Raw genomic sequence first — 15,825 nt, 5'->3', positions numbered from 1 at the left:
TAAATACTAAAATCCAATATAAAGGAATAGTAGTGGTAAAAAGCACTTGTGGGTTTAAGTACCGTATTTATCGGGGTATTGCGCGCTCCGGCGTATAGCGCGCACCCTAAAGTGGACCCGACATTCCTGTAAAAAATACATTTTATTAAATTTTACTACTTACAGTTTTGGTGTCTTGTGCGGCGTCCATCGGCGGCCTCGTCGGGTCCGGCGTCCGTCTGCGGCTTCGGGGGTCCTCTTCGTCGGGTCCGGCATCCGTCTGAGGGTTCGGGTGTCCTCTTCGTCGGGTCCGGCGTCCTTCTGCGGTGTCCTCCCCGCTCGATTCCGGCTTTCCCGCGCCGAGTTTGAACACTGCGCCGGCATATACCGAGCGCAGTACACTCGGGTATAGTCGGGCAGGCTCGGCTACTCTCGCGCTCACGTCCAGGACGTTAGCGCGAGAGGGGCCGAGCCTGCCCGACTATACACGAGTGTACTGCGCTCGGTATATGCCGGCGCAGTGTTCAAACTCGGCGCGGGAAAGCGGGTATGGGCATATATCACGCACCCACGATTTTGCCCTGATTTTCAGGGCAAAAAAGTGCGCGGTATATGCCGATAAATACGGTAATCAATTTTTTTGTACAATTCTCATTTAAGGGGGAAGTGGCAGATGGTGTGTCCTATGCCTATATACTTTTTCTAATAGGTATCCCTCATTCCCATTTCAGAAAGTTGGGAGGTATGCAATGCTTGTTGTCATTAGTTTCAAGAGTACATCCAGCTGAAAAGTTATTGTTTTCTAAAATGGAGAAGGTGTAACTCCTTAAAATTTAACTTGTAAATACCTTTCATTTGCTCGAAATGCCTTTGCAAACCCAGATACTATTATGCAGAAGTTGCAGTGACATTATCGCTGTGATGTACGTAGCCTGCGCAGAAAACAGAGCTGTGGAAGGGGCCCAGCAGGCCCCACCCACTACAAGCTGCCTGCAAAGAAATACAATAGGGGTGGAAACAAGACCAGTCACCCTGCACAAAGAGAAAGCAGCAGAGACCATTCTTTATTACAGGAAGCTCCTGCACAGAGGCAAAGTTTCACACTGAATTACTGCACAGATCTGGAATAAATACACAAAGTAAACCAAGATTCAGGACAGAATACTGTACACGGTATTTAAATTGTGATTGTACAGATTCAAAATCACTAGTTCAAACAGTACATGTTGTTATTTAGCTGCCATATTGGCATTACATAAAAAACAATAGTTACTTTATTTTTTATTTGCTGTGTTATTGTTCTGTGACTGCCCTGCTTTATTTCACGCCTTCTTCTGGAAAGCAGGGGGTGGGCAGTTTATTACATCACACACAGATGAGAACTAAGCCCTCCAAATGGTGCATCCTAGAAGGCTGTGCCTTCTGCATTCCACTCCCCTACAGGCTGTGACAGCCAGTCAATGCTGCGCTCTCTCCTTGTGGAGGGTGACTCCTCTTGGCTCTGCCCTCTTCTGTAGTTTTCTACAGGCAGCCTGTAGGACCCTCACATAGCTCTGTTCTCTGCACAGTGATGATGTCACTGCTTCTTATAAGAGGTAATATCTGTGTTTGTAAAGGCATTTTCACACAGAGTGAATTTATATTCTTTTTGGCATTTGAGGAATATATTTAAAGCGGAATTCCACCGAATTTTCAGAAAGTCAGCAGCTACAAATACTGCAGCTCCTAACTTTTAAAATATGCACACTTACCTGTCCAGGGCGCCTGCGATGTCGACACCCGAAGCCGATCTGTCTCTTGGGTGCTGCCGCCACCATCTTTGGTAGGGGAATCGGGAAGTGAAGCCACAAGGTTCCCTACTGCGCATGCGCAAGTAGTAATGCGCGATCTGAATGGACCTTGCTGTCTTCTGGGACCTGTGTGTCTCCCAGAAGACAGCAGGGGGGGGCGGAGGAGGCGCAGGACGTGGCATAGATATATGCGGATATATATGCCCGGAAGTGGGAGCAAATGCCTGTATTAGACCTGAAAGGTGCCAAATGTGACACCGGAGGGGGGGGGCCTTTGCAGGGTGATATTAAACCAGCAGTATAGCATGGGTGTTGGGAGAAAATCTGCTGTTATAGAAACAGTGTTGGGTGAAATCTGCCGTTATGACCCCAGGTATGAAATAGTCATACAAGCAACAAGGCAATACATTTAAATGTGCCATGCTGTTTAATTTCTCTCAACAAGTATGCAAAGCAGTAGATATTTCCCCATGAATTTGCTTCAGTGACAAACAGCCCGAATTGTCCCAGAAATGTCCTTTAATTACGAGCCTGTTCAAGAAAGCTAATCAATATCCTACAACCAATAGCAGATACCAATCAAATGAAAGGGCTCAGTGTGAATCATGAATTTATTTATTATCTCTATAATTTCAGTCATATATTTGTGATCATGTTTCCTTTAAAAATACTGCCATGCATTTAGTAATAATTCATTATGATTCTCTGTACAACCAATAACATTGTTTGTTTTTTATGCACTAGAATCTGAATAAGACCATTAAGGATTTGGTAAGACCGACAGCATGACTAGTACTTTTCATATTTAGTCTTTTGTTTAAGATTGCCTTTCGGAGTCTGTGAATCTGTTTGTGAGAAGTTTACAAAGGGCAGTGCAAAATAAAATGTGTGTATATTCTTACTGTTTTTTCAGCAGTTTTTAGCAGTTGCAGAGTGAGACCCTTGCTCTCTCTGGGTAAGCCATGTAGAGGTCTGACACGCCCCCTACTAATTCAGACCTATAGCTCTGCAAGCACAAAGCTCATGCTTCCTCCCGATTGGAGAGTTCTGGATGAGCAGGGGGCGTGGCTGACATCCATAAATTAATCACTGGCTGTGGCTTTTTTTTTTTTAAGCAAACTGTAAGAATTTGCACAGCTTTTGTTTTGATACACTTGTAATATAATTAACTAATTTAAACTGAAAGTTCAGCTGGGGTTTAATCCCAAATCTATCATGTCTGATCTGGGGGTGCAGTAAAAAAAGGTGTGGGGGTATACTGCAAAAACACCTTTGTTTTATCTTCTCCGGGTAGCACACCCTGCTTTTCAGCCTCTTCAGCAGAGATGGGCTTGGGCGTGTTTAGAAAACCCCACGTGCCCGATCCCGCCAGGAAGCCGGCACTGCACAGCGCTAATCACAGACAGTGAGACATGTCCTGATTCGCAGCTGCACAGATCGGGAAATGTCTCACTGCCTGAGATTAGCCGTGTGCAGTGTCGGCTTCCTGGTGGGATCGGGACTGTGGGGTTTCAAACACGCCCGAGCCCATCTTTACTCACCAGGTCACTGACAGTCTGTCACACAGTGTTAGAACCTTTATTTCTTGTTCACTCTGCAAGCTTCTGTATTGTCACGACCTGGAAGTGCCGTCTGACTCTACTTCTGGGTAGTCAGCCTGGATCACATCAGAAACCCCCATCACATCAAAGTCCCCCCTTCACATTATGGTGTCATAGTATCATAGAGTGGGGTGGTACAGCCCACCCCAGCTCCCTTTAGATCAGGTCCTGGACCATCTTCATACATACAAATATAAGAGTATTAAGTCCTGCGAGGCAACCTATGCTGAAAGAAACACTGACTATGCCCTCCATCTGAAGATGCTAGTTGCCGGACTGTCAGGCAGTTAATTTCTTTGAACAAGTATGGAAAACAGGAGATCTGGTTTCATTTTGAATTTAGATTATTAATGTTTGCTCTGTGTACTTGAGCTAGATACATTTGGGTGAGTAGCACAACGGGATCAGCATTGCGAATCCTAAATATCCCTCAGCACTGGTATCTTTTAACCTCTGGAGACTATGGGGCAGATCCACAAAGGTATTACAACGGCGTATCTATTGATACGCCGGCGTAATTTGAAAATTCCAGCGTCACATCTTTGTTTTGAATCCTCAAAACAAGATACGACGGCATCTCGGGTCGATCCGACAGGTGTACGTCTTAGTACGCCATTGGATCTTAGGTGCATTTTTTCCGCCGGCCGCTAGGTGTATGCAAATTAGCTATTTACGGCGATCCACGTACGTCCGGCGGGCGCATTGTTTTTACATCGTTTGCGTTCGGCTTTTTCTGGCGTATAGTTAATGCTACTGTTATGAGGCGTACTCAACGTTAAGTATGGCCGTCTTTCCCGCCTCGCATTTTGAATTTTTTACGTCGTTTGCGTAAGTCGTCCGCGAATAGGAATTTGCGTAGAATGACGTCACCGTCGTAAGCATTGGCTTATTCCGGTTACATTTCGAGCATGCGCACTGGGATACCCCCAGGGACTGCGCATGCGCAGTTAAAAAAAAAACGTTGTTTACGTTGGGTCACAACGTATTTACATAAAACACGCCCCCATTACATCCATTTGAATTCGGCGCCCTTACGCCGCAAGAGATACACTACGCCGCCGTAACTTACGGCACAAATTCTTTGTGGATTTGAAATAAAAAAAAAAGTTACGGCGGCGTAGTGTATCTTAGATACGCTGCGCCCGGCGAATCTTATGCGAAGGTACGTGGATCTGCCCCTAGGTATGCAAAGGTTTGCACTTTGATGCCAAATAGAAATTTGTTGGCTATTGAACCCAATTTCCAGTAGTTTCTATTACTGTCAGTACCTATAACTGTACACTAAATGCATAGATTTAATTATTGGTAAACATGAGGAAAAGGCGGTAGCTATTTGTTGTATACAAAAGTTTATTTTGTATGTCGCCTTTTGAGTTTAGATCTAAAATATGATTTCTACTAACTAAAGTATTTGTTATTTTTTCAAGATTGCCCAAAATTGTCCTCTGCCTAAAAAAGCTATGGTAAGATTTATTTATAACTAAACAAGTTACCAATAAAATTTGAAACATTTTATTTTACTCCACATTTGCGAAATGTCAGTTTTTAGTACATTAACTACATTTTGGTATATTATATATAGGTATTCTTTTCACAAGATTGTATTAACCTCCCTGGCGGTATGATTATGTCAGGTTTTTGATGCTGAAAGCGTTATAATTGTTTTGCATAGAAATTTTGGCGTTTTATATTGTAGGCCTGTAAATCTTAGGAATAACGCACTTAAATCTGTCCAAACAAGAGTCTAGTAGACATCCCGGGTATGATAAAGTTTGAAACACAGAATCATTAATTATAAAATAATAAATAACTATAAATAATTATAACAAATAATAATAAAAATTATTCAATAATGTAATAAAATCAAAAACACTGAAACTTGCTCAGTTGCAGAATTGTCGCTGTCATTACTTTCAGTGTTTGATGACGAATTAACACACAAATCTCTATCGCTCAATTCTGCAAGTGATTCTAATTTATTATCGCATTAGCAGCATTGGTTAACTTGACAATAACTATATGAATAATTTGCCTACTTAATATGTTATATTTCTATTTTAAGGACTGCATACATGTATTTGGTATGCTGTTATAATAAAAAAAAAAACATTCTTTGTTTTTTTAAACATAGGGTGACAATGTACTATTTAAAAAAATATATATAAATATTTTTTACAATTGAATCTATTATAATTTTAATACAGTAATTATAGGAGATGAATATAATATCAATGAATGAAAATGGTGGCAGGTGGAAAATGTATTATATCAATGAAGTCACTCTGGCCTGCATGTGACCACATGCTAGGGAACAAAAAATCATTAAGATATAAATAGAAATGTAAAAATATATAGCAATAGGTCAAATCTCAAAACAGAGCTGATGGGTCACTCAGGACCCGTGGCATTTTGTGAATAAACACAGCATGAATATAAGATAAAAAAACATTAAATGCTACCAGGTGATAAACAGAAAAAAATGGGGGGGGGGGGGGCTAAAAACACTGAGCTCCAGCAGTACAACGGAAGAGGGGAAAACAAAAAGAAGTCACCTAGGTGGATGAGGGATTTTAGGCAGAGATCAGTCAGCAGCCTTTTCCCCTCCTTTATAAATTGTGGTCATAGATACTCCTGTTTCAACCTGACTAACTATGTAACTATGTAACTGTAGATAAAGATTGTCAAAATACAACAGGCACAATAGGCACAGTGAATTCCTCCATCTTCTGTGTATGGCGTGGATAGCAGAGTCTGTTAGTTCTTTTTTGTTGAAAAAGAACTATCAGTGTATGAACAACTCAAAGTGGAAATTCAGGTTAATTTTTGTTTTTAATGGTTCATTTGGGCTAAGCTGACTCAAACAAACAATTTTCATTGCATAAAGTGGCAGCCGCTGTGTGTGCTGTAATGGACTGTAGTAGTATTAGCTACATAAAGTAAGCGACACAGCGGTATGGTTGAAATGAAGAGTCCGGCTGAGTGCTACTCTTCCATTCAAGAGAAGCGTTGTATTTTCATCAATGAATATGAGGCTTCCTCTGACTGGTTGAGGTGAAAATGGTGACTTTATCCAACTGCCAACCTGACAAGGGTACTAATCCTCCCCGACTCTATTCAAACAAAAAAAACAAATATTAACATTACAGCTGAACTCCTGGAATTAGGCCTCGCTCACACCAAAACACTCTGAAATTGCGATCTGCAGGGGTGTCAATGTTAACGACACCCCAAACACAGGTCGCAAATGCAGTGCATTAGCTTGCACCGCTTTGCATGGTACTAGAGTACTAGTCTAGTCTAGGGGCACAAGGATATGGTGAATTACTTACCCTATCCCTCCAGCACAGTTCTCTTCTACTCAAAGCTGTGGACTGGCAGCAGTCCCTCAGCATCATCATTTACAGTGCAGGGCTATAAACCCTGCATTGTACACAGAGGAGGCGAGCATGCGAACGTGGCTATGAGCACCGTAGAGAGACAGCTGCGTAGATGGAAGAAGCCTGACTGAGCCAGGAATAAGGTAAGTATTACGCCTTATGCCTGCACAATTAGACTATACAAGCATTTAACCCTTGCAGTGCGGAGGATAGGTTCACTGCAAGGGTAGATTTTTGTTTTCCCAGGTTTCAGCTTTTACTGACTTTCCATAATTTAACAAACAGTTGCAAACAATGGAGTGGTTATTGGCCCCTTAGTAGCCTAGAGGCTTGGTCTAAGGGTATGGTATTCAGTAATCATAGGCCATAACATTTTCCCAGGTCCTTGACACTGTGCCTACAAGTGCCTCATTAAAAAGTCAGCTCTGCCCCAGATTATCACAACTGTTCCATATTTTTTATAGCTGTGACCACTTATAAGTTCTCCCCACAAAGTCCTCAGCCATGCAAACCTTAGTAATATATATCTGAGAGGGATGGTTTAACTTGGAAAAAAAGCAAAACATTTTTTTGAGGAATATATTGTAATTAAAAAGTGTAAACAATGCAATTTGATTTTACAAATAGTATTGTGAAAATAATGTGTTTTTTTTTTTCAGCCTGGCGCTGCGAATCTAGCAACGGATCTCCTAACAAAACAAATTCTGGTACGGTGTTACTAAAATATTATTTTATATAGTATCTTTCTTTCTCCTGCTTTTAACTACAGCTAGCCATATCTAGAAGATTTTTGAATGAAAGAATCTGGACAGAAATTCTTAGTAGAGTCGATGGCTTGACAAATGTCACTCTAAAGTAGTTTGAAATGTAATTTTCATTTAACATTCAATTTTGGAACAAATAGACTTTACTTAACAAAATCCACAAACACGTTGTCAAAATAGTTTGTGTGAAAAAAAAATCCATCCTGTTCCTTTGATTTTTCTCATCACTGCAGTTGACAATATACATCAATTTGACCCCACTAAGGATTAGAAAATCAAACGACCGCTGTAAAAAAAAAAAAAAAAAATTCAAATGAGATTCTACTAGTGTATAGCCAACTCTAGATTTCCTAAAATCAGCCTGCAGAAATTGACAAGCACTTCCCTTGCATTGCCTGATACCAGAAAATGCTGAAAAAGAAGAAAAGTACCTATATTATACACAAATCAATCATTTAGAGTCAGAAGGGGTTATTTACGAAAGGCAAATCCACTTTGCAGTACAAATGCAAACTACAAGTGAAAAGTGCACTTGAAATTGCTCTCGGAAGTGCAGTCGCTGTAAATCTGAGGGGGACATGCAAGGAAAATAAAAAACAGCATTTTAGCTTGCACATGATTGGATGATAAAATCAGCAGAGCGTCCTCTCATTTCAGATCTACCCCTCAGATTTACAGCGACTGCACCTCAAAGTGCACTTTGCACTTGTAGTTTACACTTGTAGTGCAAAGTGGATTTGCCTTTCGTAAATAACCCCCATTGTATTTACCCACCCAGCACTGAAACTTCAGTAGGGGGAAGATTTCCATATTAAATTAGGTGATGGCTGTCTATTCACCTATTTTGCCCAGATCGGTTTGTTGTAGTTACCAGTTATCACTCTAAACTACTAACACCACCGATGTTACAGACTTTTGAAGGGCCAGCTCCAGCCGACTAGAAAGGGTTGAAGAAGCTTCCCCTTGTATTATGTTCTGCTGACAGTAATTCAATCTACAATGACAAGCAAAAACAAAAAATGCTTTTTTAGTAGAGATGGGGAAGGAAAGTACCCTTGTAAGCTTTTTATTGCTGTCGGTATCACTGTTGTAGATTTTCCTCACTTCACTTCTGGTGAAATCATTGACAGAGGGATGGCGAGTGAGTCTCAGACAACAATATAATCTGGACTTGGACTTCATTTGTAAAATGAAAGTGTAATGCTGCCCCCCTATTGCCTTACAAACTTGTGAAATTGACAATAGCTATGCTCAGACCACAGCCACAGGCACTGTCAAAAATCTTCCAGAAGGTCGGCAATAAGACATGTCATCTGTTTGTGTATATAGTATATGTATATCTATTTGTGTATGTATGTACAGTATGTATGTATAATATATATTTCACAATAACTTATTTATTTTTCACAGGAACAAGTTGGACCTTTATTGGAAACAGTTTGTGGAGTGGTAGTAAGTCAAATTTTGTGTTTAATTTTAATCTTGTTTTAAATATGAATTTTCCTTTTTGTGGGTATGAATAGCAGTAAGATCTTGAAAAAACATAAAATTCTTTAAACTGTTTTGTTGTAGTAGTAGTATACAGTACAGTGTTTCCTTTATTTATTTACTACATATTCTTTCAGGAGTTTAGGAAACAGTTATATTTTCAAAATAGATCTACTAAATATTCCATCAGCCTTTAATGCCATAGATTTCATGATAATGATAGAAACTAAATAAGGATTCTGCTTGGTGGTGAATTTATTCATCTTACTATACCTAAAAATATAGGTATAGGATAATGTACTGTAAATTAGGAATTTATACCATTTGCTTTCTGCAGTCACTTCACTCTTACGGCTTTTTACCTAAGGCTAGACAGATTTTGCCATTGTTTTATTCATTTCTGATCCCACGTAATTTTCTCTTGGAAGCCCCATAGTCAGACATATAGATTTTTGTGAATAGATGGTATAGTATTGGAAATAAACCATCTCAGACATTCAGAAAGTCCTGGATGGGACTATAATACTTTATTTTGGTATTGTTGGGAGAGGGCAGGCAAAGAGAAGAGAGAATCTTCCAAAATGATATGTGAAAGGCCAGGAAGAGATACAGGATCAGAATCAGGATCAGGGGATGTGTAATGGTTTGGAGTAGTGTGGCACAGAAGGAGAAGCAGTGGAGATCCAGGACTGACATCAAATAGAGAACCAATGGAACACTCACCCCCCTGAACACATATATAGGAAAAGAACTAGTGTTTATAGGTGGCCTGGTACATTGCAGGTATGCTTCAACAGAGGGTTTGGACTGGTAGGCTATGTGCTCTGTAAAAAAATTAAACAAATACTCAAATCTTTGGTATGTTAAATATAGAACACAAAACAAAAAGAGACTTGGGTATAAAACACACATCCAGTGATGGGAAATATTAAATCAAACATTGAAGAAATAATGAAACGCCAATCTAAGCACCATATGATGATGGTGTTGCTTGTGCCCACTTGCAACAGTCACAGCAAAGTCTGGATGGAACCTGACAAATCTCCTCATGAAAACACATAAAAAGACCAGATTCAGAGCTTGCAGATCATTCCATATTTATTGCCAGAGAGTTTGCGCGAAGCCTCGTACAGACGGCCGAGGAACTCGACGGGCAAAACACATTGTTTTGCTCGTCGAGTTCCTTGTTAGGCTGTCGAGGATCTCGGCGAGCCAAATTTCTCCATTGGCGTCGAGGAAAAAGAAGACATGCTCTCTTTTTGGCTCGACGAGATCCTCGACAGTTTCCTCGTCAAAGTGTACACGCGACCGGTTTCCTCGGCAAAAACAAAACAAAACAGCAAGTTGCTGGTTTTTGCCGAGAAACTCGGTCATGTGTACGAGGCTTTAGAGATCCATGGCCACTAGAGGGAAATGTGCCAACGGTAAGCTTCCTTGCTTGTGTCAGTGGTGCTGCCCCCTCCCAACTGTCTGTGCATGAGTGCTGCGGAATGGGAGATGACAGCTAGAATCACACCAAGGGCTGGGGATGTGGTGCAGACTTCCAGGCAGTTGTCTCCATATTTTATTTAAAACCACATTTCTAAAAAAAAGTTGGAACACTGTGTAAAATCTACATAAAAACAGATTTTTATCAGGACTGCGACATTGCAGCAGACAAATCTGACCCTAAGGCCCCATACTCACGACCAAACATGTCTGCTGAAACTGGCCCGCAGGCCAGTTTCAGCAGACATGTTTGGTCGTGTGTGGGCGCGAGCGGGCCGAATTCCAGCAAACATTTGCCCGCCGGGCCTTTTCCCAGCAGACAAATATTCCTGGACTTGTTTTAAAACAGCCCGCTGGAATTCAGCCCGCTCGGACATGTACGGTCGTCAGTACAGACCTACCGTACATGTCCAGGCGCCCGCCGTCCCTCGCATGCGTCGAATGACTTCGACGCATGCGTGGAAGCATTTTAAAGGCGGGCCGCCCACGTCGCCGCGTCATTGTCGCGGCGACACCGCGTCATCGACGCGGCGACACCGCGGACACGCCCTGCGTATTGTTTACGCGCGGACTTCTGTACGATGGTGTGTACAACCATCGTACAGAAGCCCTCTGGCAGACATGTATGGTGAAAACGGTCCGACGGACCGCTTTCACCATACATGTTTGTCCGTGTGTACCCGGCCTAAGTGATACATTTTGGAGACCAGTGACATCAATGCACTGATCACTGTATAAATGACACTGGCAGGGAAGGGATTAACACTAGGGGGCGATTAAAGGGTAAACTGTGTTCCCTGCACAGTGTTTCTAACTGTATGGGGGATGGGCTGCCTGGGAAAAGAGAGAGATCACTGTTCCTGATCACTAGGAACAGCTGATCTCTGTCTCTCTCTTCTGCCCTGTCAGAATGGGAATCTGTTCGTTTACATTGACAGATCCCTGTTCTAGCTCTCTTTACCGCAATCACAAAAGCCTCCAGCGGAGGGCACGCGCCCTCAAAAGCCAGTGCACGAACCAATGTACCAGTACGTCGATTCACACAACCGAGCTAACTTACTGCAGTATAACTGTGGTGGCTGGTCGGCAACTTGTTAACCTAATTTGTTGTAAAATGTTTTTCCTGGCTAGTACCACTTACTGTGTCAGCTTTTTATTGCCCTGTCCTAACTTTTTTTTTTAAATTACCAGATTTTTTTCTTAAAATTGTAAATTTTCTCAGTTTAAACATTTGAAATGTTTTCTATTTTCTATTGTGAATAAAATATGGGTTTAGGAAATTTTCAAATCATTGCATACTGTTTTCATGTAGATTTTACACAGCATCCCAACTTTTTTGGAATTGGGGTTATAAATGGATACTTTATTGAAACAAATAATTTAGGCTACATTCACACCTAAGCTGTTCAGTGAACATGCATGTTCATAGAACATGTGTCCCATATGTGGTGCCATATGTGGTGCCATTCATTGTTAAAGGGGAGATCCGGTTAAAAAAAAAATATACATATTAAAAGTCAGCAGCTACTAACACTGTAGCTGCTGACTTTTAATAAGGACACTTACCTGTCCAGGGTGCCCGCAATGACGGCAGCCAAAGCCAAGCAATCGCTCGGGTCTCGGCTGCCCCACCTCCATCCTCGGTGAGGGAATCAGGAAGTGAAGGATTGCTGCTTCACCGTCTGATTCCCTACTGCGCATGCGCGAGACACACAGCGCTACATGAATGGACGATGTCTCCTGGGATACACACAAGGTCCCAGAAGACACCGCTCCCCCATTCCCCAGGATGCAGCGTGAGGAGTAGAAGAAAGAAGACGGAAAGCGGATCAGGAAGTGAGAGATTAGGACAATCTGCCTAGCAACGGGCACTTCTGGTATGTATAAAAAATTAAAACAATTTTTGTTTGCCTTTAAATGTGTGACAAACGCGTTAAAGTACATGTTTTTCACATGTAGGACAGCCCATTAAAATGAATGGGCTGCTCTATGCGTGTAGCTCAAAAACATGTGAAAACACACAAAAACAAGAAAATGCGTTCAGAAATGTACATTTACAAAACACTAGATGTGCACCTAGCCTTATGGTTAGACTCAAGAAAATCATTGAGTGTATACAATGTAAATAAAGCTCTATATAAAATGTTGTGTTAGGATTCCTAGTCCTTTGTTGAATATCACACCAAGCAAACGTATGTATTACCGTATTTATCGGCGTATAACACGCACCCTAACTTTAAGAGGAAAGTTTCAGGAAAAAAACTTTCCACAGCCCCCTGCGTATAACACGCAGGCACAGTTTACACTCTATTTTCAGGGTAAAAAAGTGAGTGTTATGCGCCAATAAATACAGTATATATTTCACACAAAAAAATAACTGCAATGTTCATCAATCACAACAAAAAGGTCAAAAATAGCCTGATCAGAACAGCATCACTCTCCAGCAATGATCACATCATGTCTTGTTAAGGATTGCAATCAACTATCTGGTCAACTTGCCTCTTCTACTGTCACCATCTCCTCAATGCTCGATAGAAGCATATGAAAACAAAAAGGGGAAGATCTAATGCTCTCTGTTTCAGTGCTATTTATTGAACAAATCCAGCTGCGCTTACAGTGTAGCAGTCTTAGACTAGGCATGTATACCAAGCAGCCAGCATCCTCAGTGGGCTCATTCACATATACAACACTCCTGTCCTCCCGAATGGTTGTTGAGATAAGTACGCCCACTCACGGAATGACGTCACAATCAGCACCCTGCTTCACGTGTTATGTACAGGGACTTCCTCAGAAGCTGTCTACCAGAGAGGCAACTTTGCACATATTTGGTGAATGTGGAGGATAACAAGGTGGCAATTGTGGTGGAGAAGAGACTGTGATAAGCATCCAGTTTTGATTGATGTATATTGTGGCATATATGTTGCATACATTTTCTTTGCAAAAAAGGACAAACATTTTTTAACACAGCATTGTAATATAAAGCTTTATTTACATTGTATACAGTACACTCTTTGTTTTAATTAAGCACAATTATTTGTTATTTATGCATTTATAATGTATTCAAGTACAATTATTTGCAGTTTATATATTATTCACTGTATATTATTAGCACTCATTTATTTATATGTTTTTTTCTGATTTATACTTGTGGAGCACTGCACCATATGTTCTTTGCAATTTATCAAAAACTTGTGTGGAAAAATGTGGGACTCTAATTTACGGCGATTTTGAGTTGCTACACGGTGATACACATTTTATATAATTATGGTTATACTACTGAATGGAGTGCTTTTTGTGCATTGAGATCTTCCTCTAGTGGATCTTTGAAGCAAACTCTCTGCCAATAAACAGTATATGGATGATCCACAAGCTGTGACTCTGCTCTTTTCATGTTTGAACATTTATAGCAGATCTGTCAAGTTCCATCCAGACTTCACTGTGACTGTTACAATTGGACACAAGTAACACACATCATAATTAGTACTGATGCTCTATGGTTTCTTCAATGTTCAATAATTCAGGCCCCATACACACCATAGAATCTATCCGCAGATAAATCCCATCAAATGGGTTTCTGCGGATAGATCCTATGGTGTGTACACGCCAACGGATATTTATCCGCAGATAAATCTCCCCTGGAATGGATTTCCAGCAGATAAATATTTGTCGACATGCACAGAATATCTATCTGCTGGAATCCATTCCAACCATGGATCCGCTCGTCTGTACAGACTTACCGGATCCATCCGTCCAAAGGGATTCCCCGCACGCGCCGTAATGAATAGACGCATGCGTGGAATTCCTTATATGACAGCGTCGCGCCCGTCGCCGCGTCATAATAGCGGCGACGGCGCGACACGTCATCGGCAGAGGATTTCAGCGTGGATTTCAATGCGATGGTGTGTACACGCCATCGCATAGAAATCCTCTGAAATCTTAGAGAGGATTTATCCGCGGATACGGTCCGCTGAACCGTATTCGCGGATAAATTCTATCGTGTGTATGGGGCCTCACTGTCTGATTAATTATCTCCTGACACTGGATGTGTGTTTTGCGTATTATTCTTTTTCCTTCGTATTTTTAAATTTTAGGATGTACCGCGAGTATCCTCAGTGGTGGAAGATTTGGGCTATAACACTTATATCTTAGACATTTCACCATGTTTACTGTTTTTAGCTCTTTTAGAGTGCTGGGTTGCAATTTTTTGTCTGTAGTTAAATATAGATTTGCTTTCTTTTCCTCAACCAGGATGGGCTTTTAAACAAGGTTGTTGGTGGTTTGGTAAGTTCCATCTGTAGATGCAAAATATATCCATTTATGCTAGTTTTTGAAATCTAAATAATATTTTACTTAATTATTAACTGCTTTAAGATTCATGCCTTTATTATTTTTATAATTGGCTGTTTTTACTATTTAATAACCAAGTAAATCAAACCATTCTTTTTTTTTTAATGCCATGGCCGTAAATTTGCATGGACAGTAAATTGAACAAGTATTCTATTTTAAAGCAGTATTGAAATATAAACACTTATGTGAACAGTTCATCTAATATGATGATTTTTTTCAAAAAAAGCCTAGGCAATGGAGTTCACTATCTGTGCATTTCCACACAGGCAGTTAAGTTTAACAAGTAGTGGAGATCAGCACATCACAAATATGCCACAAATCTTTTGTACAGACCGTTAGATTATTTGCTAGAACCTTATGGCTCGAAACACTAAAGCCAGCTTTATACAGATGGAATTTCAATCAGTTCAGCAGAGTGCTGTCCAGATTCCATCCATGTTTGGGCAGGCTGAATGTTGCCAAGTCGATCCATTGATTGCCTTGGGTAAAACCAGCATGTACAATTTTTTAGCATGCGATTATTGCCAGCGGCTATAGCTACTAGCAACAATCATTGTGTTCACAATACATTGTGATCACAATAGCTCTGCAGAAGGAATACAGTCTGTGTTGATGGGGGAATTAAGCAATTGTTGCAGATCAAAAGTCGCATAATCTATGGCCTGTCTTACTCTGTTGGTGCCCTTAGTATGTCTGTTAGAATAGAGTTTCCTTTTATCAGGAATTTTTTGATGTGTTGACCTCCACATTATAGTAAATAAAAACCATCTGGATAGAACAGAGAAAGTGCAACCTGTAAGCAAACAAAAGTTTTTGAGGCCTAATAAAATGTCTACACATATCTATGAGTTGTCTATTCTATACACAGAAATAAAATCAGGTATCACAAAAATGAGTGCTGTTGGTAAAGGGTGCAACCTGGGCACCTACCAAGGGCCCCAAGTTTCTAAGTTTTACCATCCTTCAAATTAGGTACACTTGTGAATTCCGG

General features: G+C 40.8%; 1 protein-coding gene across 1 annotated transcript in view; it reads left to right on the top strand.

The window, feature by feature from the left end:
• The window catches only part of LOC120922504, a 37,204-nt gene extending 28,202 nt beyond the window's left edge, over positions 1-9,002 (top strand). Inside the window, exons 10-13 of the mRNA XM_040334696.1 lie at positions 2,514-2,540; positions 4,798-4,833; positions 7,407-7,454; positions 8,922-9,002. Coding sequence (XP_040190630.1) covers positions 2,514-2,540; positions 4,798-4,833; positions 7,407-7,454; positions 8,922-9,002 — 192 coding nt within the window. The remainder of the gene's footprint in view (positions 1-2,513; positions 2,541-4,797; positions 4,834-7,406; positions 7,455-8,921) is intronic.
• The last annotated feature ends 6,823 nt before the right edge of the window (positions 9,003-15,825 follow it).

The sequence above is a fragment of the Rana temporaria genome, unplaced genomic scaffold (genome assembly GCF_905171775.1).
Source record: "Rana temporaria unplaced genomic scaffold, aRanTem1.1, whole genome shotgun sequence".
NCBI lineage: Eukaryota > Metazoa > Chordata > Amphibia > Anura > Ranidae > Rana > Rana temporaria.
The sequence above is the reverse complement of the archived record's forward strand: the minus strand, read 5'-3'. Positions and strand labels throughout refer to the sequence as shown.